The sequence below is a fragment of the Botryllus schlosseri genome, chromosome 4, assembly GCF_051294905.1.
Source record: "Botryllus schlosseri isolate E-star chromosome 4, Bs_hap1, whole genome shotgun sequence".
Taxonomy (NCBI): Eukaryota; Metazoa; Chordata; class Ascidiacea; order Stolidobranchia; family Styelidae; genus Botryllus; species Botryllus schlosseri.
Genome location: NC_137239.1, coordinates 4,171,525 through 4,197,812, shown reverse-complemented (window position 1 = coordinate 4,197,812; position 26,288 = coordinate 4,171,525). Strand labels below are relative to the sequence as shown.

The 26,288-nt window shown below is 40.9% G+C and overlaps 3 protein-coding genes across 3 annotated transcripts in view; 2 read left to right on the top strand and 1 right to left on the bottom strand.

Annotated features, from left to right (window-relative positions):
• The window catches only part of LOC145437976 (uncharacterized), a 574,293-nt gene that overhangs the window by 436,565 nt on the left and 111,440 nt on the right, over positions 1 to 26,288 (bottom strand). The window lies entirely within an intron of this gene.
• The window catches only part of LOC145437899 (uncharacterized), a 63,406-nt gene that overhangs the window by 4,875 nt on the left and 32,243 nt on the right, over positions 1 to 26,288 (top strand). The gene's annotated exons all lie outside the window — the stretch shown is intronic.
• LOC145438393 (uncharacterized) lies at positions 24,394 to 25,009 on the top strand. The gene is made up of 2 exons (XM_080315795.1): positions 24,394 to 24,638; positions 24,690 to 25,009. Exons 1-2 carry the CDS (start codon positions 24,443 to 24,445, stop codon positions 24,872 to 24,874), a joined length of 381 nt encoding a protein of 126 aa, XP_080171921.1. The 5' UTR covers positions 24,394 to 24,442; the 3' UTR covers positions 24,875 to 25,009.

Genomic DNA, 26,288 nt, shown 5'->3' with positions numbered 1-26,288 from the left:
CCACTTGCTGCTGCGAACACTTCTAGCGCTTAAGTTTTTTTCTTGCTGCCCGAATTCAACAATTCTTCATATTTGGCCCAATCGTTCCTAATTTGGGACCCCCTATCATGTTATAATGCTATGACTCCAAATTTCATCAACATCTGCAAGAAGTCCGTTTGCTTGAACCGTCCCAGACCAAGGATAAATGGCAATATCACAAAGTGACTTTGTAGCTGTACTGCGTAAGCTATGGGATATAGGAAATGAGCTCCTGAAGCTATTTCGAAAATTGATGCAAAATGCTGATTTGAGACGAATGGGGAACAATATGATTAAAAAGGTCTCATATGAGGACGATTGGCGGCAAAAATGAAGTATTTATAGTTAAAATCAGACAACAATAAAAATACTGAATATAACTAGAAGACAGCCTGCACCATCATGAAGTAACGAAGGTGAATTTACGGCTAGAGCACATCTATATCTTATTCACAGGCAGCTGACACTAGGGATGGTGTGAACGTGAGGTTCACGTTCGCGTTCTGTGTGTGAACCTCGGAAATTTAGAGGTTCGCGTTCACAACAGAACCTTGGTAGGTTCTGCACTGTGAACCTTTTGGTAAATTGTAATTTTCACTCCATTATAAGATCGTTGGCTCAAATTTATAGCATTTCATCTGCGGGCCACTCCATGCATGGTGCTGGCAGCATAAAAAATCAACACTAAACGAGCATGCACCATGCACCTCGACAACCTTAAAAGTTTTACTTGCTTTGTTGCAAAAATTATCTCGGAATATCCGGCTTTCCGTTTGTGAATATTTAGTGACTCTCTGCTGTGAGCTTGACCCGCAATCACACAACATCACGAGCGATATACGTAGTCAGCGAATGTTGCTTATTCAACCAATCAATGACATTGATATCGTCTTCTGATGTAAAAAATCGAACGGGCGTACGGGGTCAATCTTGACTGTATCAATAAAACCAAATCCGTGCGATTAAGGTGCTTGCTACTGCTGCATAACTTGTTGTTGTTTGTGGTATCGGTAGCTAGTATAGAAACCCGTTGTACACTCTGCTCAATATAAATGTAGCAATACCCAGACTCCGAACACATTGTCCGGTCTGGCTAAGACCGTTAAGGCGTAAGCTTATATTCCTTGGTAAGTTCTCGTCGAAATTATTATATCCTTTGATTACCGCGGTTGATACATTTAGCGACGTTTAAAACGCCGATATGTACTTCAGCATTGTGGCATTATGTGGGCCGAGTCTTCGCTAGGTATCGTGTACATTAATATAGGGCATAGGCTATTACTTCATTGAAAGATAGGGTTGGAATTAGCACTATGACGTCACGAGGTTCACGTTCGTGTTCACACAGAACCTTTCAAAAAGGTTCACGTTCACACGAACCTGAACCTTTCAGAGGTTCACACCATCCCTAGCTGACACTCCCCAAAGCAGTGATTTCAAAGTTGCACAAAATGTACTATATTCCTCTGATGCTTCATTCAAATTTGGTGACTCTGAAAGCTCCCGTAAACGCATTAGACGACAGAGACTTACACGTGTGTTTGGTATGTATTTGATTGGGACAGAATCGTGGTTCATATTGATTCTATGGCTGCGGAACACCATCGGGTTGAGTCTTCCCATGTCAAAGTGGCGTAGTCATCCGCGTTTCATGAGTGCTCGGCAATTCGTGAATAGCGGTCAAGAACTTGAAGATGCAGCAGCGTGTATGATAAAATTAAATACCGAAAATGCTATGTACATTCTGACGACAGAAAACACGAGCTAGTATCTTACAAGCCGCGGGCGGAAGATCTCCGGAAAAGATTTCAAAAATTCGGAAAATCAATCTAGTCATTCACCTGATTGATGTTGCATTTTTGTCGCACTAATCCATTTCCTTGATATGTTGTTTCGTTTGTTTATCTGTTTCCCCGTTATTTCCTTACGTTTCATCGCATAACAAGATATTTACAATGTCGCGTTGCGATTGGATGGTGCATTCACAGTTTTACGCCAAGTTTTAGATAAGTTTGTGGAAAAAAATCCTGTTCCTTGGTGGAATTCGGAACGTGGCCGAGCGGTACGGCGCATATAGGGTTGCATTCCTCCAAATGAAGAGGACTTTCTGTTTGAATCATGTCATAGCTTTCAAGAAACTACGCGCTGACTGCTGGCGAACAATATTCCCGGCAAAACGAGAGGGATGGGAAAGCTTCCGTACCTCGCTGAATCGGAATACAAAATTATCAAAGGTATGGGGCGTAGTTAGATCCATGTCGAGTGGCTCGGCCTCGGGACCCCCGAACCCGAACCAGCTGTCTTTGTTGGACGATAAATCAATTGCTGATCGACTAGGGCTACATATTACCGGAGTCAGCACTAGTGATAACTACTCCGAAAGTTTTCTCCGGCATCCAGACCTCATAGTGGGCCCGGTTCCCGAGACTCGACCACTTTGGTCCGTCGACGTCATCAATGTTCCGTTCAATCTGAAAGAGCTGCTGGATGCAATTCGATCTCATCGAAACTCGTCTCCTTGCGCTGACGACCTCTCCTATGCCATGCACCTATCTGCGACCGTTCTTAACAACCATTTATGCAAAATCATGGAGGCTATGGTCAGTGGTGGCTTTTGGGGTGGGCGAGGTGGGCGGTGGCCCCCTGGTTGATTTACGCGCTTTCGAGCCCCCCCTCTTTTCCAACTACTCTCCGGTTTACGCGCTTTTTTTCAACTATTTCTCCGGTGTACGCGCTTCTTTCCAGCTATTACCATGATCTGAATAACCGTGGGAATCCTTGTATCCATGAAGAATATGGTACAGCACCGTAAAAGGGGTCAATCATAATTCTCATTGTTTTAGTTATCATTTTTCGAATAACCCTGAAAATCCATTCACCCATGTAGAATATGGTACCGTTAACAGTTGCCGATCATCAAATTTCTGTACGCGGTAAAAGAGTATACTTTGGTTTTATGACGGGGGCTCCCACATTTAAGCGATTTTTGGTTTTCATTTTGCAAATAACTGAAAATACATGCAGGCCTAACCATGTAGAATATAGTATTGTGAACAGGTGTCGATCATTAAATTTTGCATGCTTTGTACGAGCTTACCTCGATTTTATGAGGGGGGCCCTCCTACATTTGCGCAATTTTTGGTTATCATTTTTCAAATAACCGTGAACATATCTGTACCCATGTAGAATATGGTACCGTACACTGTTGTTGATCATTAAATTTCTGTGCACGTTAAAAGAGCTTACTTCGATTTTATGACGGGGGCCCTCCTACATTTACGCAATTTATAGTTATCATATTGCGAATAACCATGGATATCCATGCACCAATGTGGAATATGTTGTCGTAAAGAGGGGTCGATGATCTAATGTTTGCACCGATTAAAAGTGCATGTTTTATTTTGACTACCGTACTCTATTCATTTTGTAATTAGATGAAAATCTTCAAAATGCTCTTGAAGGCGACCCAGTTTATTAACATAATTGAGTACCCCGCCCAGAATCCTTGCAGATTTTGGTATCGCACTGTTCACTCACCAAGTATTCACATAATTTTGAAGACCCGGCTGCTACTCCTTTTCTTCTAATTTGTATTTAGGAGAGATTTGTGCGAGAGATGCGATCGCATCCGCTAACGTGAAATTTTGTCGTGAATGATTATCACTTTCATGATATTTTAAATAATATTCTAGACCAGGGGTGGGCAAACTTTTGAGCTCGCGGGCCGCATTCAATAACTGAATCCATTCGCGGGCCGCACTATATAAAATTGGGATTATAAACCAAAAACGCAATATGGGTATTTGATTATATAGTGAGGACAAGGAGATAATATATATGCTTATTTAAAACAATCTAAACTTTGCTTTGATGATATCGTACACGCGTCAGAAACAGTCGCGAGATTTCATAGGCCGGTCGACCACAATAACCAATTAGTCAGAACTATAGAGATGAAAGTAGGTTGTTCCGATTCTCAGAACAGGAATAAAATTTGAATATGTGAGCAGCGATCCCTTCATAGATTTGCTAATTCCACTTTTGGATCAGTTCCAACTCCAAGACACACAATACTGACAGCATCATAACCATGTTAGCTTTAAACACGCTTCTACTATGTGTAGATAAAATATAAATACCCTAATTCTGCGCACACAGAGAACGAATATACCTAAGCCACGCGCGAATCGTGTGTTATAAGCACATCGCTGAAATAATTAAAACTGGATTGGCCAATCTGTAATCACACAAGTGATCCGAATTATGCAATTCTCGTTGAGGATTTCTGTGATGTTTAGCAGTTGAAACCTTTCAACCGGCGGGGGCCTTGAGATCGGGATGTCGCGCCAGAAATTAAACATAAAAAATTCTATACGCAGTATTCACCTTAGTACAGTGGTTCTCAAACTTTTTAAGACACGCCACTCCACCCCCGTATGATGGTAAAGAGCTCACGCCCCGCTTATTGTAATTTCACAAAACGCAACCGATGCTAGCAAACCTAACGGATAGTTTTATGGCATGGAAGGTTACGACTGTGGATGGGAGATTTTGAAATATGAAATTCTGACTAAAATACAGAGTAACCAGTATGAATGGGACGGAAGTCGCGCGAAGCGCGAAAAATATTTTTAGTTGAGCTTAGCTTCGCGTCCATCTTTAGATGCTTTTACCCCCTCAAGGGGGGTGTGCCTCCAGTTTGAGAACCACTGCCTTAGGATTATCATGGTGAAATATACTTAGAAAAATTTAATCGAATCCCAGCTTTAATTCGATTTTTAGTACGCAGTTTATCAATATTTTCATTAATTTTCTTTATACTCTCGCGGGCCGCAAAGAACGGTGTGGAGGGCCGCATGCGGCCCGCGGGCCGTAGTTTGCCCACCCCTGTTCTAAACCTTTTTCTCAGTGCTTTAAATTAACAATACCATTAAAACTACTGCAGTGCATACAGTAAGTATATATTTTTAGTGATTGCTGCATCTCACTCATTTTCAGTAATAGGCTAACTCCATGTCAGTAGCCATAAAAATATAATGATTTATTTCACTTTTTAGATTTGACAGGAATTTGGATCAAGTGATTTTGAAATATATCCGAGTAGCCTACATCACAATTTCAAGTTTTTAAATTCAACATCCAGCTTTTCAAGTTGGCGCATGATAAAAAACAAGCTTTTCCGGCTCATTCAATCGTAATATTGATAGAATTTTTGGTAGGTCATACATAACTATCTTGTAGAAGTTGATCTAATATATCATTCAAGTTACAAGTGAGCTCTTTTGTGTACGGCACTCAAGTTTAAATTCATTGCTAACGAAAATTATTTGAGTATCCCTCTCATTTTTGTAAAATTAAATATATTCATCTCTAGTCATGACATGGAAGCTATTATAACATAGAATGCTGAAAATGAGTTTTTATTAAATATATATTTTCAAAGTTGTGACAGCAATGTAGCCTAAATTGTAGGCAGAAGTTGGAGATTTGGATAATGTTCAGCTCCTCTCGAAACTGGCGATCACAATCTTTGTGTGGACAGTGTTGCACCAACAATATTTGAATTTGACGCTGTATATGACTTGATTTTGAAAATTATTATGAGCCTGGGTCTGAGCCCTCACCTCATTTTATTGTCAGGTTCAAGAGCTTCTTCTATTTTATCTTTAGACGTTTAGACGAGGTGGTCTGGCTAAACTGTTTTATGACCAGTACCATAAACATGAAACTATATGTCTTGGTTAAGTCACTTCTGGGACCAATGGTGATTTTTAATATACCGGTATTTGTTCTTTTCCGTAGGTACGTTTTCTGTGTTAGCTGTTACGAATAAATAATTTTTCTTTCTCTGTAGAAATATAGTCCTTGTTGAGTGATCCAGTAATAATTCTTGATGACCATTACTTCCTCTTGGTTGAGTCATCTTGTCAAAGAAGGGAAGTCATTGTTGTTAGTTTTTGTTGTTGTTTTGAGTATTCATGAATCATGATGTTTCGAGTGCTTTGGTAAGTTTACACCAGGCCAATAGTTTCCGTTTAGTGGTTCTTTTTTACTTTCGGTGTCATATTTCCCATCATCATTTTAATTTCTACGTTTTTGAACTACTAAATGCATCAATTCAATTGTCCGGTCATAGTATTTTCTTCAGTCATTGGAAGGTTCAATTCTATGTACGTGTTCTATCAATTTCATTGTTTGGTCACCTTAGTGATCGATCAGCTCTTGGTCTCATTCAGGGTTGTAATTGAGTCAAATGTCAATCCTATTATTATATTTTGATCTGAGCCAAGTCGAGTCACCAAAATATCACGTCTCGAGTCATTGCAATCCTGTTATCGTTTCCTTGAAGAAGTATGAACTTTATCTTTTTGAGTTTCCATTGCCACTCTAATTGTAATAACTTTCACGCATGAATATCACATCTTGAACTTGAATGATACAGTTGCCTGTTGACTTTGTGATTGATTTTATAGTAAATAGTTACATAGAGCATAAACATTCCATAAACGTTGACGGAGTATATAGACATGTAATATAGGTAATAGTTGTATTTAGAGGGTTGGGGGTCTTAGGGGCGAAGCTCCCAGAAGCCGCGTTTATAGATATATGGGGGCCCCTGGAAATTTCAAAAGCACACCTCATTGGATTGTTTCCGTCCCACACATTTCCCCGAAGCCACGTCCAGGCGCCATCCATTTTTTCGAGACCTTGGTAATACTTTTCGTTACTCCTGGAAATAGACTAAATTTTATCACAAAATAGTTCCAACCAGAGGCTTGGCTATGTGCTGAATGATCGTGATTTTTATGTTGAACGGAACAGTTATATGAATATAGCAACCCGGTTTAAATTAGCGTAAAATGACATTTTGTGATGGTGATGTGTATTCTCAAATCTCTTGTATTCCCCACACAATATAGCGAGACATTTAAATGTGGAAAATTCGAAAAAGGATTGTTATAATAACGATTCAGATATATTAATGCATGTATGCGCTGAACTGATCCCTAGCCCTAACCGCAACTTGCTATTTTGAACATCTTTATAAAACGACTCTCGATGTTGCACAGATGATAGGTTTAATACTTACAGGCCTGCCCCCTTCATATAGTCCACTATTTCTTCTGTTTTGGGTTCGTGCTGCCAACCACCTGCGTTTGAACAAAATTCCTTCGCGTCTGGCAAAAACTTGTAGTTGCAAGGAGCCCAGAAATAGAAGCCCCCTACTTCAAACACCTCATTTTTAAGGTTATCTGCAAATAGGAATTATTAAACTGAAACTAAAGATGTTTTCTGAATTCAAATGCATTTAACACAGATGTGATCGTAAGAAGGCCTTTATAATCATATTTCTTTGATAATTTTCAAATGTCAATCATGACCTGAAAATTTATAAATGCTAATAACTCCTTGAATTACCATATTAACTAATTCAAATGATATGCAAAGTAGAAAGTCATACAATACTCTTATTCATGTATAATTTTCAGGTGATGAAATCAATGGACGGCGTCCACGCAAGAAAGTCTGGGCGAGCGATTGCTTGACTTTCGGGCAGTATTCTCACTATTTTACATATAACGTTCGTCTAACTTCTGGCGCATGACCGTAATATCAAAATTAAGCATGATGCCTATTCAAGACGTGTTACAATGAAAATTTTTCTACAAGTAATGTTTCCTTCTCTCAAGGATAATTATATGTTCTGGTATCTCGCCCAAATGTCGTTCTGTGATATGGCCGCTTTGATGAACAACTCATCGTGTTGGAAAGTGAATTCGAATAACGACTGCCTCAGGGTTTGACAGCGCATACTACCTCTACTTGTAATGCGAATATAGTCTCGATCTTGCTTTTTCGAAAGTAAGTGGCCATCATTAGACGATTCGAAGATTTTTTACGTAAAATAGCAATATCTATTTTTTCGGGGACATCTGTTCAGAACAGGTGTGCTTCAAAATACTATTTGTTTTATATGCAAGCCTGACTGGAAAATTACCCTTCGCAAATTGTAAGAAAATCAATAATATTATTTATGACACCTTGTTACGGTTCAATAACATAGAATTTTACGATTATTCGGTTCCCGGTCGTTACCTTGATATTCCGGAGTTACTATTGACGAACGAATCTAGGTAGGCTCTACACCAGTGGTTCTTAACCTTGCCCACAGCGCCCCCAGGGGGCGCTGGCGACTTTGAAGGGGGGCGGAAGCGCTCAGGAGGCGATATGGGGGGCGCTGGGCTCAGGGGGGCGGTATGGGGGGCGCTGGAGAAAAAATGGCTTTGCAGTAGATGATGTGGTGATAGGACTTATCCTTAATGAGTATTCAGGGCAAATTAACACCAAAAACTTCGCTACATATAGCCTTAAAAATACATATAGGTTTGATTGTCCATGGGCGCCTAAATGACTGACACCGAATGTTCCTGTCTTGGCAATCCGAACCCCAGAAGACGAATTCCATCTGGCAGGGAAAAATTATATGTCAGTGAGGAAATACCAATCTGAAATTGGTGCGTCTTTTAGTTTAGTACAATTGGGCGACAGGGATATTCCTGTTGGGCGATATCCCCGTTGAGCGATTCTATATTTTTTGATATTGCAGACAGGGGGTCACGAAATAACATCATGCAACGAAGTCATACCAACGGCCTCGCCCGCCCGAACATGTTTAATTATTAGTAACGGGCCCTACAGTTTTCAAGAAACCTCACAATGTTCGCTTCAAGTTTTGATGAGTCTGCGCACACTCAACAACTCACTGCGCTGACCCTTGGATGACAGTGCGTAACGACTAAAAAAAGGTAATAACTTCGGATTTGTTGTGCGCAACGTAGATTTCCTGTGCGCAGAGACCGTGTCAGCACTGCGCACGTGCGCAGCTTAGAGGGAACATTGCATCTCACTCAGCTCTACCGGTAAATGTGTTTACATGAGCAGAGAGAGGATCAAAATGGATCTCAATTTACATGCAATTCCCGATGATATTGACCAATTTAATCATTAATTATTGAAATTTTTCGCGCTTTGCGCGACTAGGCGAGCATAGCTGCCTCAGTAAATGGACACCCAATGTAGATACCTAATAGGCTATCAGCCAATAGCGGACAGCCTAATGGAGGTCTGGGAGTGAAGTCTCCCGGAAGTTTGGTTTATCACCCGATGGGGGCCCTGGACCAACGTTTTCTGTTTGGAGGGGGGCTGACGAAGTGCTGTTACGGCCCTGGTAACGAATAATTGTACCTGCGGGCACGCCCGAATATGTTTAATTATCAATTACGTGCCCTTGATTTTCCTATACAACAGCTCACTCAGTGCTACTGGTAAATCTGATTACGTGGGCTGAGAGGATAAAAGGTTTATACCGAGTTATATATGTAATTACCACCTTTCCATTCATGCATTATAGAAAATTTTGGTACCTAGGGCGACCAGGCCACACAAACTTTGCTGACCATCAAAATCACGATATGGGGCTCGTGGGGGCGAAGCCCTCAGAGGTTCAGTTTATCACGCTATGGGTGCGCAAGGCAATCGTTTTAGGGGGGTTGACGAAGTGCTATTACGACCCTCCCTCTTACTCATTGTCTTTATTACATTCCTTACAATATGAAGTTGGGGGGCGCTGGAGCACGATAATTTTTGAAAGGGGGCGCTGGAAGAAAAAAGGTTAAGAACCACTGCTCTACACTGTGAACCTTTTTGTGATAAGTGCGAATTTTAAAGTAATAATATCATCTTTGATGGGAATCACGTGAATTGTAACTTCCTATCACTTTGTGTACGGCGATTACTGCAGGGAAGGAATGAAGAGAAGAAGCTCATGTAAAGATAGCATAGTCTAAAACAGCGGTTCTAAACCTTTTTGTACACGCGCCCCCCTTAGCGATGGTCCAAAAAATTGCGCCCCCTGTCCCCGCGCACTTATCGTCATGTCAAAGAGAGCACAGCATCTAATACACAGGTGGGTAACCTTTTTGCTAATCACAGCCGCATTTCAATTACCTATGTAGCTCAAGGCCGCATTCCAGGGCATAGCCGTAATGAACTAACTGGACGCAAAATACCGTATCCATTCCCGGTGAACTCCGGACTATTCTACTTTTCACAGCGACCTATTGTACGCACCGAAATCGCGAGTGGCTATGTTATGAGTAGTAGCTGGGATCGCATATTGTCGCGCCGAGCGCGAACATTTTTCTGATTCACGAATGAATTCCGTAATTAATGGTAGCAGTATCAGATATTACTATCAAATGTTTATCCTTTCTCAGCCCATGTGATCAGATTCACCGGTAAAGTTTATGGAGGTAGGGCTTTCGAAAATTTGGGGCAAGTTATAAATTATAATGCAACTTTGGGTGGACCAATTGTTATTAGGCACTTGGTTTCATGCTGTTATTTCTTGACCCCCGATCAGGATAGTCGATTGTATCGGTAGTGGAAATATATTGAAATCGCCCAAATGTACCATAAGCAAATATCTTTCGTGAGGAGCACACAATTCCGATTCCGGCTCAGATTGAGGAGGGCGCTACTACATTATAATAGAAAAACGCAGTAATGGTGAATTGCGTGGACCCCAAAAAAAATTTCAAGAATAATTGAAATCTCCCAAAAAATCGGGAGTGAATTCGTAATTTCAATTTGCATGTCGACGGCCGCCAACACATACTAATTTAATTAGGTGTCGACGGCCGTAGAGATTCCTTTCTACAGCCGCAGGTTGCCCATCCCTGATCTAATAGTGTACATATGGTATGTGTTACGCCATTACGCATTCCAGTGGTTGAGTCTTTAACATTACTGACAAATTTCCCCAAACTTGTTTGAAAAGAGCAAAAAACAATGAACAGGGCATATCAATTTATTTCAAGGTAGGTCGCACTGAGACTAATCCAAATGGTAGTGACCACAGAGAGCACGGCGTCGTTCTGTACTGCCATGCTAAATTTGATCAGTTTTAGAATTGAATTAAATTTTGTTTAATAAGGGGAGCCTAATTGAGGGCGAAACCGGGCAATCTATATTGCATATAAGTCTGTCTTAGGCAGTGCAGTTCGCCAGCTATTAACAACAGGTACCCAGAGCACCGAGCATTTGGCTACTGCCAAAGATATGGAGTAATGAATGACTGACACCTGGGAATTGCCCTAAATCAGGGGTGTCAAACATACGACCCGCGGGCCGCATCCGGCCCGCCAGACGATTTCATCTAGCCCGCGAAGCAATTCTAAGTAGATTGAAAGTTCTTATATTTTCCAACACATTTGTATCAAATGATGAGATATTTTGCAGGAAATACTTCCGTGTTCATAAGCCCCATTATAACCACCCGGCTAGGCTTTTGTGGTTACACTCTTTACCACTAGTAACAAGTTGGTGAAACCGGCATGCAATTCCAAGAAGGCAGAAAGTACACACTAAGTTAAGAGTTTTATACAAATATGGAACAAAAAGTAGTGATTCACAGAAGCGAAACTGCCAATGCGGAACCGGTATATGCAGTTTACATGGAAATATATTAGTTGCACAAATATATAATTGAATTATCTATGGTCGCACTGCTGTGTCACTGTGTCGACCCAATAGATGCCCGGACACGAGAGAAACCTGAATCGTAGAATAAACCAAATTCCAACGTCCGCGTTTGCAATTAAATGTCTTGTATTCTTTACAACCGCATATGCAGGGCTAACGCGGGATTTGGACTAAATCACAGGTAGCATAGAATATGCCAACTTACATCGTCGTTAAAGCCACTGTTATAGCGGTTCTTATCTGTATTCAACCAGACAATCATTGTATTTTGCAAATTCAATTGCTCGCAAATAAAGGTGTTGCAACTTGCTACGTTTAAAACCCTATGATCCGTGTATTATATATATATATATATATATATTTACCTATTAGGCTACTTTGGGAGACAATCGTACTTATTTTTGTGGCAGTTGGGGGACGAAAAAAATTGGGAGACAATTTTGTGTCCCCCTAATTCTTGGCGACATTTTTCCCTCAGTTGTTATCGTCTGTCAAGCAAATCCGTTTGGGACCACGGTTATTGGTCCCTCATTTGTCCCTTACAAAAGAAATCAACCCAGGAAGTAGCAGGAATTTCGAGTTACAATGGCGACATTTTGACCCCTGTATAAACCCCGTATTTTGAAAAGTGGCATTAAGTCGACAACCAATAGGGGGGATTTTCTTCCACTTTTCGCGTGTATAAAATGACACCGCTTTGCATACATGATAGTTTTTCTTTTGGAATTACTCAGTTAAGAGCATCCCCGCATATATAGGAATTTTAAGCCTTTATACACTGTGTTAAAAAATGGCGACATAAAAAATGCTGACTACCATTGAGATGACTCGACATAAAGTCTAGTTGCGATCTTGGTAGACGCCGCGGGTCGTACGATTTTGATGTCGACTCCTAATATTGGGCCCTGGTTAGCTCTTAACAAAGGCGAAAAGGCATTATATCATTGTTACATGTTGTTGTTTAACACGCGTGATACATATTGTTAATAAGAATCACTGCTCTACCTTAATATAACTCCATCAAATATATGTATTGGTTATAGCATGATAAATATTCTGTAGTATGTCCCGCACCCGATATGTCGAGCTGATAGGTCGTTGATTTGCTTGTGTCAAGACCGCTTGAAGATGCTCTGTCAGTTGTGAGCAGAAGGCATATACTTTATGTCAGTGATTATCAACCCTTCTGTCTTTGCAGACCCCTTTTGGACCGTCGCGAGCCTCCGCGGACCCCCTACTTTTATTTCTAATTTAGCTCAAATTATTGTTTCCGCTCAAGCCAGACAATGTACAATGCGGTACAAAAGATGCATTGCGACATATTGAACAGAGAGGATAATGCTGAAACTACCAAGCACGCGCGGTCTTCAATCTAGCATCCATCTCGGCCTAATAATGGCCAAGGTGATTGGCTTCTATTTTGATCTCTTCAGCTGTGTTTCAGTTGCCTATCCTTGCAATTCACTGTTCACTTTTCTGGCATTCGCAAAGCCATGTCTTTGTCAAAGAATTAGCCAAGATAAACCGAGGAGGGTTGTTGTTCTGATCGTACAAATAAGAAAGGATTCCCTTGCAAATGCTCAAGAGAGAGCGAGAGTGAAAGAGAGAGAGAGAGAGAGAGTGAGAGAGGAAGCGAACAAACTTATTTTTATCCCAACCAGCGGATACCGTGGATACCAGTTTTCGAATCTTACGTCTAACCCGCCCGGAGATTGTACCCATGATTTACAGATCAAACAGAGGCGCGCAGCACTGCTATGCTACCCCCCCCCCCCATTCCTTCCATCAGTTCCGCCACACACAGATAATCCTACCCCACTTGGGAGGGGGTGCCGAAGGGTGTCGAAAATTATTTCGTGGAAGAACATTAATGATACGCTCTATATTTGAAAGTTTTTGCAACTTTTTAATCTTTCTCGCGCTGGGCGCGATTTCATGTAGATAAATGTTTTGATTATCAACCACCCTTCCTCCACGATAAATACGCATCATTTATGGAAGTAGACATTTAAGGGTTGGCCATTAACACGCCACGATGTATGAAGACATATGAAGTTTGGGCCAACATGGGTCTCAGAGAAGTGTGCCAAAAATATCGTCAGCGAGAAAGCATTATCCGAAAGAGGATTGCCCTTATGTAGACCGTAAACTTCGTTATAAAAATGTCTTTGTCCGGGTGCCTAAATTGCTGGCGCCGAATATTCATGTCGTGACAATCTGGACCTCACATGACAAATGACATCTCATCCCAAATAATTGTTTGACAGTGAAGAAATACCAATTTTGAATCGTGTGCTTCTTTTAGTTTAGTAGCCTACATATAGGCGAGTTAAATATCTTTTGATTACATAGCGCGCATGAAGTCAAGAAATAACAACATGTAGCTAAGTAATTCGTTGAACCGATAGCAGACGATATAGATAATAATAAGATCTTGGTTGCTTTCACACCTTATCGAACGTCCACTTGCAAAGTAATAAATATATTTATTATACGAGCTTTCGGAGCGCCGCTCCTTCATCAGGTGTTAAAGTGAAAGTAACGCAAAAGATTTTGAATCCAAACATATACGCATATTGTGACATCATAGACAAAAGTACTTTTAGATCAGAAAAATGTGTACATTTATGACGTCATAAACAGGAAACTCGAAGTTCATATTTTAAACGGCTACAGCAAGTTGTGGCACTGAAAATGAGATTTGATAGAGTGTTTACAGCAGTAATTGAATGCACACCCGCTGAATATATCAACTGCAGCTTCGCATGGTGTAATGTGACATGGAGCCTCGATCTATATTTAGCCCTTGATGGAACATGTTAAATATGTCGATGTATTTTTGTTCTGTGGCCTTGCGCATGATTGAGTTCTCGATGTTCCCGGCCAATACGTTGATTATCATATCATTTTCTTAGTGTCCTGCTGAAGAAAAGTGCTCATCGACAGGCTTCGATCTGTTGCATTTAGAAATGTCGTGTCGATGCTGACATTCTCTTATGGAGTGGTTGACCAGTTTCTCCAACGTACCAGGCATTGCCACATCCATTTCGGCAACGAATTAAATATATCAAGTCATTGGACTTGCATGTGTAGCTAAGTAATTGCACCAACGGGCCCGCCCGATTATGTTCATTTGTTCAATTATTAATTACGTGCCCTGAATATTCCTAGACAATACCTCACTCAGCTCTACAGGTAAATCTGATTACGTGGACTGAGAGGATACAAAATTTATAGCAATATATACGCAATTATCAATACTATTGACCGAATCAATCATTAATTATACAAAATTTTACGTGGTCGCATCTGAGTTGAAATTACATAGGTCAAAAGTGCTACATTCGGTCAAAGTTGGCGGTCACCGGATAGATATATGATTCTTGATTGTATCAATGTGAGGCGTGATGCTATGTAACAGTCACTGGATTAATGTCTTTTCCCTATACAAGAATAATATATTGCTCGGAGTGCAGTAGTCAACGCAGATGAATATAAAATGTGATCTAATATAGCCGCGGGTGTAATCATCCCCTTTCCGCATCCACACCAGTTTCGTTGCTAGCACCGACTAGCATCGCCATAGAAACTGCTTTACCGTCTGCGAAGTAACACGTGCTAATGATAACAATATATCTCGTCGTAATTCTCGGCCTACGGACCATGTGACCTCAATCAGCTTTCCATACCTTCGTAAGTTTGTAGCAATTCCATAAATGATTGTAATCACCCTATCATCGTCACCAGAAACGCATAGTTGAAAACGTGTGATATCAACCCAGCGTACGTTTAACAATAAATTCAACTGAAGTAGCTCATGTCATCCGCTCATACCATGCAGCAGTGTTGATTGAAAAATCGAGCTGGTTTATTCGTCATCACATACAAGGATAAAATGACTCTGCAAAGCTAACATAAACAAATATTGATGATCAGGCTGAAATGTGGCGATATAGGATTGGAAAGCAGCCAAGTGCAAATAGTTAATTAGTTGACTTGTTTGGCATTTCATAACGTCACAATGCTGCGACAGGAGAATGTCAAATCAAACAGCTATCAAACATATTGTGGTATCAGCTATAAATACTCAGAGTGTCGGATTCGCATGAAGCGCCGGTACAAAGCTCAGTATAGGCTTCAAACCCACAATCCTACATTATATGCGTTACATTAATACTTTCCATGGGTACAGATATTTTAGTTTCCTTATATTAAAACAAGGTAAGAAGCAGTCTGATTCGGGTATCGATTACGGCCCCCGTCTGTTCAAGTCAAGGCAAGGGCAACATTATATATATTGAATGACTGATGTTGAAGTGATCAGAGGGTATAACGTCATCATCGTTGCTCATTATGGCAGACTAGGGAGTGATATTCACATTTGCGTCTGGTTATAATGAAGCCTCCGCAGGCACTTATCGGTCACGCATTGAACAGAATTGCGTGACGGCAAATTCATTGGAGTGTCTTCCCAGCTACCTTAACGTCTCGATTATTTGCAGTGGCTGAAAAACAAGGCAGCGATGTAATGCCAAATTGTTAACTACATGCAAAGTACACACGTTTGGAGATGATACACAACTCCAGTAAATTGCAAAACAAAAATGCAACATGATAAGTTGCCTCATCAAGATTGAGCTTTACAATAGGCCACACACTGAATTTTACAACGAATCAATAAAACGAAAAGGCAGATGTTATCGTAACTATATGCTCCCTCACACAGCGTTAAAATACGATTTATAAATATCAATATTCATCAGTATCTAGTTGAATTATTTGAAATTAATCGGGAAACAATATAAAGTTAACGTTACGCGATCAAAATATTCTCAGATATATTGAGCGGGCAGTCAACATTTTACTAATTGAGTTATGTGAACACGTTATCAAGGAGGATTCTGAATCCGTTGCTACTCACATAGACGTTTAAAAATGTATCAGAAAGCGCGTTACGAAGTGAAAATCTATTACGACATGAATTGAATTAGTGAGGGAAAGATCATAGGCTGCAGTATCCGTTTGGCGACTGTCCTGTCCAGTATTTACCCGTTCGCGTGAAATATAACACAACAGAAGAGAAATGCGTTCTATATTCAATACTCACTTTTTGTCATGGAAATGGAGTCAGCGTGGCGATCCAAATCTATACGCTATTGTACGCAGAATTCAGCATCTATGTGGAATACTCTTCAATACGCAGAACGAATCGTTCGATGAAAACACTGATTGGGAAGTAACTCATTCACGCATGTTTGCATCCTAAACTTTTCTTATAAAATTCGTGTTTATAGGATTCATGCTAATATACTTGTCATGAAACTTTAGGGCCATGAGGTGCTAATACATCTTCTGCATCATTCTACATCATCTGCTAGTCCATCGTCCAAAGTAACGTCCATTTACAATAACCTGCTAATACGCTGAAACTAATCTTTCAATCACTCGGTGACAGCGGACATGAGACCTTACCAGTTGATGGCACGCAATTGGTCGCGCGTACGTATACAATACTAAAGTCATCGACCTAATTCAACATTGTGAATTGTGCCTATCTCTGTAAGAAAGGCGGCATGTTAAATTTTTTGTGATAAAAGTAGGCTATTCCTAAGCTACTGATCGATCTGTATATTCTGCGAATTCGGTAGCCTTTGGGAGACAAAAACCGACTTTTCAAACGCCAATACCGGGCCAACCCCGGGTCCCAAGCCGTTGAATCGGATATCATCGCGTTCGGTTCGACGAGAGGAAAACGGGGATAACTCTGTCGAACCCCTTAGACCAGCGGTTGTCGATCGGTATTTCGATATCTGTTCTGATACCGACCCATCAGAAAACCAATTGCGTAACCCGTATTGGCGTACAATCACTAGTTTTTGGAAGAAAACTTTTTTCTACGCGTCCCAGCCCCATTTCCCGGGCATCTTTGGAATCGTAATCGAATTACGCGTCTGCCGGTACCAAATTTATCCGGTTACGATATTCGGTTGGCGAGAAATCGGTGATTAAAAAAACTGTGAAAAAAGCGCTATACACTGTTTTTTGAAGGCCGATCCCGAGTCGGCTGAAAGTCCGATACGATCGTATCGGGTATCGGTCTACGCGGGGCCCGAAGACGAACGCAGCGGTACCTCGTATGGCCCAGTGGTGTGAACGACCGAGACGGAACCTCGGATAGCCCGCCTATGAAAAACGTGAACTTCTCGGATGATCCACCGATCCAGGATAATCCGAGGATTATAATCGAAAAACTCACATAACTCCGCTTCTACTGGTCGGAATTGAGTCAAATTTGTTTTGCATCGTCTTTGAAAACAGCTCAACGATTTCATGGGGTTGGCAGAAAAATTTGATTTTTTTTTAAATTTTACCTGATAAATTAAAAATTCTAATTTGATCTGCGGAGTCCTATGCTTGTTAGAATTGAACCAAATTTGGTGTGCAGTGTTTTTTTAGAGTAAGCTGACAATTTAATAAGTGAATGGCTGGAATCCGGAATTATTTTTTATGACATTTATGATCAGTGCGGGATTTGAAGCACAGGCCTGCAGACATGGGCGGAGCCTGGAGCCTATTAAATCATATTACGTCGCGTGCAATACCTCGGTTACAATGATGATGACCCCATCAAGCGCCAAGGTAATCAAGGAGGTTCGCAATTCGAAATGAAGATAGGTTGGGATTGGTTTATACAGGGTTTGACGCTTTGGCCATGTTGATAATTGTAATTATAATTGATCGGGCAGGGTTATTACCCGTAACATTTATGATACCTTACAAAACGCGTATTCAACGTAGTATTGGCGACAAATATAGCTTTAGTTACGAAATTACACATGAAGGAAATCTATCGGTATCAAGGTCAATATTAGGCTATACATGACTTCACTATTTCGAATCTGGTTTTACTGGTGGATGGCTGCATCAACAAACCCACTCTGACTGTTTTAGTATAGATTAGTGAAGATTCATTCGACTCCGAGCCGGTAAATCTAGGTTAATGTGTTTCAACTGCGAAAGTATGAACAGTGAACATAGACGATATCAGATCGATGCGATTCATGAAAGCAATTTTCACGCCGCAATATAGCGTACCCCAACAATTTTGGTCGTTATTGTTTGATATTCACGGTGCTCGACTACATTGTTCACATTTCACACCATGCCGATGTTTTTTATGCCATATTTACCTTCATAAGACAATGAATGAGATGCTACGTAGAAGCCGAGATAAACCTTTATTACCTTAGTACAAATTCTGGAGTCGACCTCGGTCGGACCCGAAACCGCAACCAGCTGGTCTTGCTGTTGTGGATTATTCCACTATACGCTATCTCGCCACGCTCTCACTAGCGAGCATGATTGAATTGGAGATCTAGGCGTGTCTATGAATGCGGCGAATGTTCGGTTAGGTTTGCTGGATTTCCCGCTGCGTAGAAGCCGAGGCCAGTCAAATGGAAATTTCGGTCATTTTTGAAATAATAGTATTTACGGTGACCAATTTCGTCACACCGACATGACCATAAATCGTGTTTCATTTATGCCTGAAGAGGCAGGGATGTCTTTTGGACTTGTTTTGATCTTGACAAGGGCCTACATCGCCAGTAAATGAAAGAAATTGATGACACATATTAGCTGTAAATTAGTCCACTTCATTGAAATAGACACGTTAAAACGATGGTGAGATAATTTTCCAATAGAGTAGTTTACACACTGAAATTCACGACCACAATAAGCACGCAAAATACGGGTAAATATATTTTTCAAGAGATAGTCAATATCTATATTCTTTATCGGTCCAAGGTGGATTCCTTCACGCTACAATTTGATATTTATGATATTCTATCATTTGCTCTGCAGCACTCCTATAGTACTCTTACAGGCGGATTATAAGACTAATTGGCATCGTGACGGATCTTATTCCTATCAAAAGTCATCGTCCTTTTTTCATGTCATCCTCCACATTCGGTGAATACCATCTAATAACTAATTGTATCCATATATCGTGTTAAATCACCAATGTTTTTTATTACTTCATGACAAGAAGGGGGTTCTGGTGATATTGAAAGACCAGAAAATATCTAATGTGCTTTATAAGCTCAGTGGGTTACCATTTAGTTTCCCTGAAGCTCGCAAAGTTTCCAGCACATACACAGCTCTAGTATCAACGCCTAAGTGAAGTACCATAAATGCTTTTTCAACTCATAAATACCATTCATTGGCATAGCCCATTCTCAATTGCAATCGGCATCATTTACGCCCTGGATCAGTCAATGTCAAGTGGCAGAGAAATATTCGAACGCTGAGTTGCTGAGGAATGCAATTGATGTCTCTGTGGATGAGATTTTAGGAATGGCGACTTTGCAATCAGTAAAAACTTCGAATCAAGGCAGAGAGACATCGGTGTGCCCTGCATAACTGGGATTGATTTCATGAAATCTAAATTGGTCCGACAAAAATACATGTTACTATCACTGGAGAAATATATTTACCCGTATTTTACCTGCTTGTCAGCTCATTTCATTTTCGTCGTCCTGAATTTCAAAAAATTATCCCACCACCCTTTAATGGAGTTATTTTAATGAAGTGGACTAATTTCCAGCTAATCCGTAACGATTTGAAGCGGCTATAACATGACGAGAGTCTGAGATAGGAGGTAGAGACATGTTAAAGTGGTCTTTATTCGAAGGTTTCTGTCTTGCAGCACTAGTAATAATTGATCAAAAAGTGTGCCTTACGTTAAGCCGAAAATTGCCTTATACCTGCTAATACACTCCAAGTCCATGAAACAAGAAGCTTCCGATGGATATTAGGGTCGATTATAATAAATGAATATATTTATTATTTTATGGTAACTGAGATCTGCTATCGCAGCAAGGTAGCTATTGAATGTCGTAGTTATTTGCATACTAGCCGTAGAGAACTGGTGATCTAATCTGCAGCATGGCCAACTGTTGCTTCTTATAAAGACACATGTTCCGTATTTTCACAGCAGTTTTCAAACGCAAATATGTGCGTGGTGAAATGGCGTGGTCATTGGTATAATCCACACCTGCAACACCAATGGGTTGTTGGTCCGAGTCCGGCTGAGGACGACACGAGAATTCCTACCCAAGTGTTGGAGGTTTATCTAGGCTCCTCGTCGTCATGTGATCCGCGTAAGCGGTGATTTATAAAAGCCTAGGAGTGGGCTGTGCTAAAAGTCGGTGAATACGGAATCAAAAAATGAATATAGGCATACTCTAAAACTACCAAATTAGTCAAAACACCATGAATAAAAAACAAACAAACGGCGAATTATGTATCGCGATCATCGATATCGTACAAGGATGACGTCGTGGATTTCAAATAGTGACGTCAAAAGTGATTGTCATTGGTAAATGACTCTTTTGACGAAACTTGTTCCCGAACCTTGTCATATAATACGAGGTCAATGTCCACCTTAGCTCAGTAACAGCAATGGTCATGGTCTGGTAATTCAAAATGGCGAATTGTCTCCCTAAGTAACAAATGTCCACTAAAGTGGTCTATTAGATATTGCAAAAGTTGGGAAAAATTAGGGCGACCGCAGTTGGAGGACATTTCGTGTATATTCTAAATGCTGCGATATAAACCGCAAATCACCAGTGACAAAGCGCGGAATCGATATTCCAAAACCAATCGAGTTATTTTCAGACGCCTAGCTTGTCTCCTTCTGTTGGCGATAATTGTCGCCCAACTGCTTCAAAACAGGACTGTCCACCAAAGTAGTCTAATAGGTAAATATATATGTATCTATGCTTTTAATCTAGTGAAAAGCAAGAGCACGAGGAACATGTTGGAATCTGTTGATTGATCCGGCCCGCGAGCGATTTGAGTTTGACACCCCTGCTCTAAATCTTCAATGAATATCAAAAATTTGCTCAAATTAAGTTGAACCCCCATCATCAGGATTGTCGATTGTATTGGTAGTGGAAATATATTGAAATCGCCCAAGTGTACCATAAGCAAATATCTTTCGTGAGGTGCACACGACTCCGATTCCGGCGCAGCTTGAGGAGGGCGCTACTATATTAAAATCGAAAAACGCAGTAAAGGTGAATTGCGCGGTGCGCGAAGAAAATTTCAAGATTAATTAAAATCTCTCGAAAAATCGGGAGTGAATTCGTAATTTCAATTTGCATGTCGACGGCCGCCAACACATACTAATTGAATTAGGTGTCGACGGCCGTAGATATTCCCTTCTACAGCCGCAGGTGCCTATCCCTGATCTAGTAGTGTACATATGGTATGTCTTACGCCATTACGCATTCCAGTGGTTGAGTCTTTAACATTACTGACAAATTTCCCCAAACTTGTTTGAAAAGAGCAAAAAACAATGAACAGGACATATCAATTTATTTCAAGGTAGGTTGCACTGAGACTAATCCAAATGGTAGTGACTACAGAGAGCACGGCGTCGTTCTATACTGTCATGCTAAAATTGATCAGTTTTAGAATTAAAGTAAATTGTGTTTGGGGAGCCTAATTGCGGGCGAAACCGGGCAACCTATATTGCATCAAAGTCTGTCTTGGGCAGTGCAGTTCGCCAGCTAACAACAGCTACCCAGAGCACCGAGCATTTGGCTACTGCCAAAGCTATGGAGTAATGAATGACTGACACCTGGGAATTGCCCTAAATCAGGGGTGTCAAACATATGACCCGCGGGCCACATCCGGCACGCCAGACGATTTCATCTGGCCCGCAAAGCAATTCTGAATAGATTGAAAGTTCTTATATTTTCCAACACATTTGTACCAAGTGATCTGGGCTTATCTGAGCTCCTCTTCCCCCGCTGTTGCCGTTCTTACGGCGACAAAGAGGCCCAGAAAAATACCCGATGAATAAAAGCACTGACAAGGAATGGAAAGAATTAGTAGAAAGGGCAGCGACTTCAACAAAATCAACATCGAAAAGAACTGCGACATCGGGCACTTTAGGCCGAGGTGGGTGTTAGAATAAAAGTATTGCAACTGCGTGCGTGTCTTTCGAAATCCTCCTATCTGTCCATTAGATCGCATTGTGTCTTATCGCATTCAACGTTGTGTGTGACTTGTTCAGAAGACAATTATATCCCATCGATTACTACTTGCTACTACGAAATAACTTTCATCTTCAACAATCGTCTTCTCAGAATAGTTGTGAAACACATGTTTAGTCAGAATTCATACAGACTTTGTCAATTTATCGCCCCCCTGACAGCCTCCCGCGCCCCCAAGGTTCAGAATCACTAGTCTAAAATGTCTTTGGATCGTTAAATTTTTCCGAAACGGAAATTCAACAACGGTTTTTCATATTTCTAGCTTTACAATCACTGGTATCTGATATCGGTGCATTCCAAATATGCCAGGATGTGATACGGAGCATGGGAGAACATGTTTTGTGTAAAACACATATTTTCTTGAATGCGTCTAAAACGCCAGTTAACGATAAATGTTGTACGGTCAATCGAACACTTTCTTTAGGTACATTCTCATGTGACCGAACACCCCCAATTTAGGGTTGTTCAGAATTGATCGACTTTCAAAATGTCGTGGTTTTCAGTCCGATTCCCATGCCTTATACCATAAAAACATATTCTAGGTACTTTTTTCGTAATTCATCCCTTGCATCCGTGTGCACATTGAGCTGGAAGAATATCGGCTAAAAATAGGGGATTCCCCTAAAATTTGAGTGTCGCTATTCGGACTAGGCTAGTAAAACGTCATATATAAGCTGGTTTTATGTAGCTATTGCGGTTGGAATGCTACATAACCTCACTATAGAAAGTATTGTCAGTTCAGGACACCATTTTCATGTCCCACACTGCCTTACAACATTTCAAAACTGCCTAAGACTGATAGTCATTTTTTTGGATCACCGATCCTACACTCCTCAACCCTAACCGAGATTGTTCATCAATTGCCGGGATCACCACGTGCAAGAATACAACTGTAAATGTATCAATCACTCACAGCCACATTATAAACATCACATTGTTCAAATGAAACGAAACAAAGAGGCAAAGAAACAGATCAACTTGCCACATTGCATTGCACTGGGATGCGAAGCTCACTAGAGGTCGTTTCGGAGGGAAATTTGAGGCCTTGGCAGTGCTGGCATAGTCTGCGTATTCCAACGCATTTGAGAAAGGCAAACTTCTTGGCAATCGAACTCTGGAGTGCTACAGGAAAAGCACAGGCTGATCTGTCATTCGAACTGCTGGAACTTTATAATTTAACAAATAATGTCAGAGCTCTTGTGTGTGACACAACACCCTCAAACAATGGAAAAAATAAAGGTGCGGTTCTGTTACTTGAAGAATTGATAAACAGGAAAGTTTTCTACTTTCTACTTCTGCTTGTCGCCATCATATTTATGAACTAGTCCCGGGGAGGTCTGGAAGTGAAGTGTGTTTGGGTCTGCGACCACAGGCCCTGAAAACACAGATTTTAATACCTTCCAAGAAGTGGAAAGATATTGATCAATTAAGAAGCTCTAAAACCCTTCAGTTTGATGAATGCAGCTGGTTGGCGATCAAAGCTGATGAAGCTAAGCAAGAAATAATTCCACTGATGAATCCGTATAATGGAAAGCAGAAAGAAGTCTTGATAATAAATGACTACAGAGAATGTGTAACAGGCACCTTGGCGATTGTAGCTGCCCAATATATTGATAATCGTTTTTGCAAGCCTGGTGCTACTAATAGCACTGGATGGATGAGTCAAGTGCTATACTGTCAAAAATGTTCATGTGGAGAGAGCAAATGGGCTATTCTGAAGAGTTCATTGGAAAGTTACCCTGTTTTATGTCCCAGCTTGGCTGAAAACTGGTAATGTATGTGACTCACAGTATATTGATCTCAAATTCCTTCATGGCATGACAGACTTTTCATTGTGCGATTTCACAGTTGCTGATGTGGCATATAAAAAGATGCGAGAACATCATTGGCATCTCACCGAAGAAACGGTGGTATCAACAATGTTCTCGGCTAAACCAAAGATTCCTGACAAAGTGAAGGAAGCGATGGATGCTAAATTGCTGCAAATGCCAATCCTTGAACAATTTCGCAGAGGTAGGCTATATACCTCTGAGTCTAATACCGACTTTGATGCTTTCAAAACAGATGACAAAGAACAGCGAGCGAGCCTCTTACAAGCCGTGGAAGATAACGGGAACAGATATGCCGATTTCTCTAAAGCAACCATTTCATCCGGACCTGATTTAAGTAGTATTTGCCAAGTTGATCTGTTTCTTTGCCTTTTTGTTTCGTTTCATTTGAACAATGTGATGTTTATAATGTGGCTGTGAGTGAATGATACATTTACAGTTGTATTCTTGCACGTGGTGATCCCGGCAATTGATGAACAATCTCGGGTAGGGTTGAGGAGTGTAGGATAGGTGATCCAACAAAATGACTATCAGTCTTAGGCAGTTTTGAGGAGTTCTAAGTCAGTGTGGGACATGAAAATGGTGTCCTGAACTGACAATACTTTCTATAGTGAGGTTATGTAGCACTCCAACCGCAATAGCTACATAAAACCAGCTTATATATGACGTTTTACTAGCCCAGTATGAATAGCGACACTCAAATTTTAGGGGAATCCCCTATTTTTAGCCGATATTCTTCCAGCTCAATGTGCACACGGATGCAAGGGATGAATTACGAAAAAAAGTACCTAGAATATGTTTTTATGGTATAAGGCATGGGAATCGGACTGAAAACCACGACATTTTGAAAGTCGATCAATTCTGAACAACCCTAACCCCCGTGGTCGTGATTAGTTGTAGAGCAGTAAGAACGTCCGTTGCAGAGCTCTGAGCCTAATCAAGGCTTCATTGAACGGAATCGCTTTTATTTTAGCTGCACGTCGACGACATAAGTTTTCAAGCCAACTGCATAGTTAAAGGATAGCTTGAAAAAATGATAAATAGACAGAAACTACTGGACTTACGCAACTCAATACCGTATTTGAAAATAAGCAAAGAAACGTGAAAACCTGAAAGGATTCTACACATCAACAGGAATTATCTAACCACACCCGGAAGACGATCTGGACGTAAATCTCCTCGACACATCCAGTTTCGTGTCAGCAACCACCGAACGCAAGTTCTTGGGCGCTGCAGGCTACTCGTACCTACCATGATATATGCCAGTCGAGATTGCCGAAAGAGAGTGTAGAGCAGAAGACGACCTCGATGATAAGATTTAACTGCCGCTCTATCAACAACAAGCTCACGTCGAGATTATACTCTCTCAAGACAGTGACTTGTTGGCGTTGACTGAAACCTGGCTTGGATTCGCAACAGATAACCAATCAGTACAGGAATTTCTTCCACCTAATTTCGATGCCATTCAGAGGTTCCGACTAGGTCGACGGGCCGGAGAAATAGCTCTAGTATTTAATGAGGTAACGCAGGCGAAAAGCATATCATGGAATGGATGTCCAATCACACAGTTCGAATTCCTCTCAACGCAAATCTCATTGTCCAGTTTTGTTTTGAACTTACACGTGATAAATCGCCCTCCACCTTCTAAGGCAGTGGTTCCTAACCTGTGGTACGCGTACCATTGGTGGTACGCGAAGGTCTTCCAGGTGGTACGCGAGTGGATTCTGTTTTTTTTCGACCGAAGGGAGGTATTAGTTCGGGTGGGGTTGACTTCAAGTTTTTTGAAGCCGTCGTTGTCGTGGATAGAGAGACTCCCACCAATGACGACCTACGG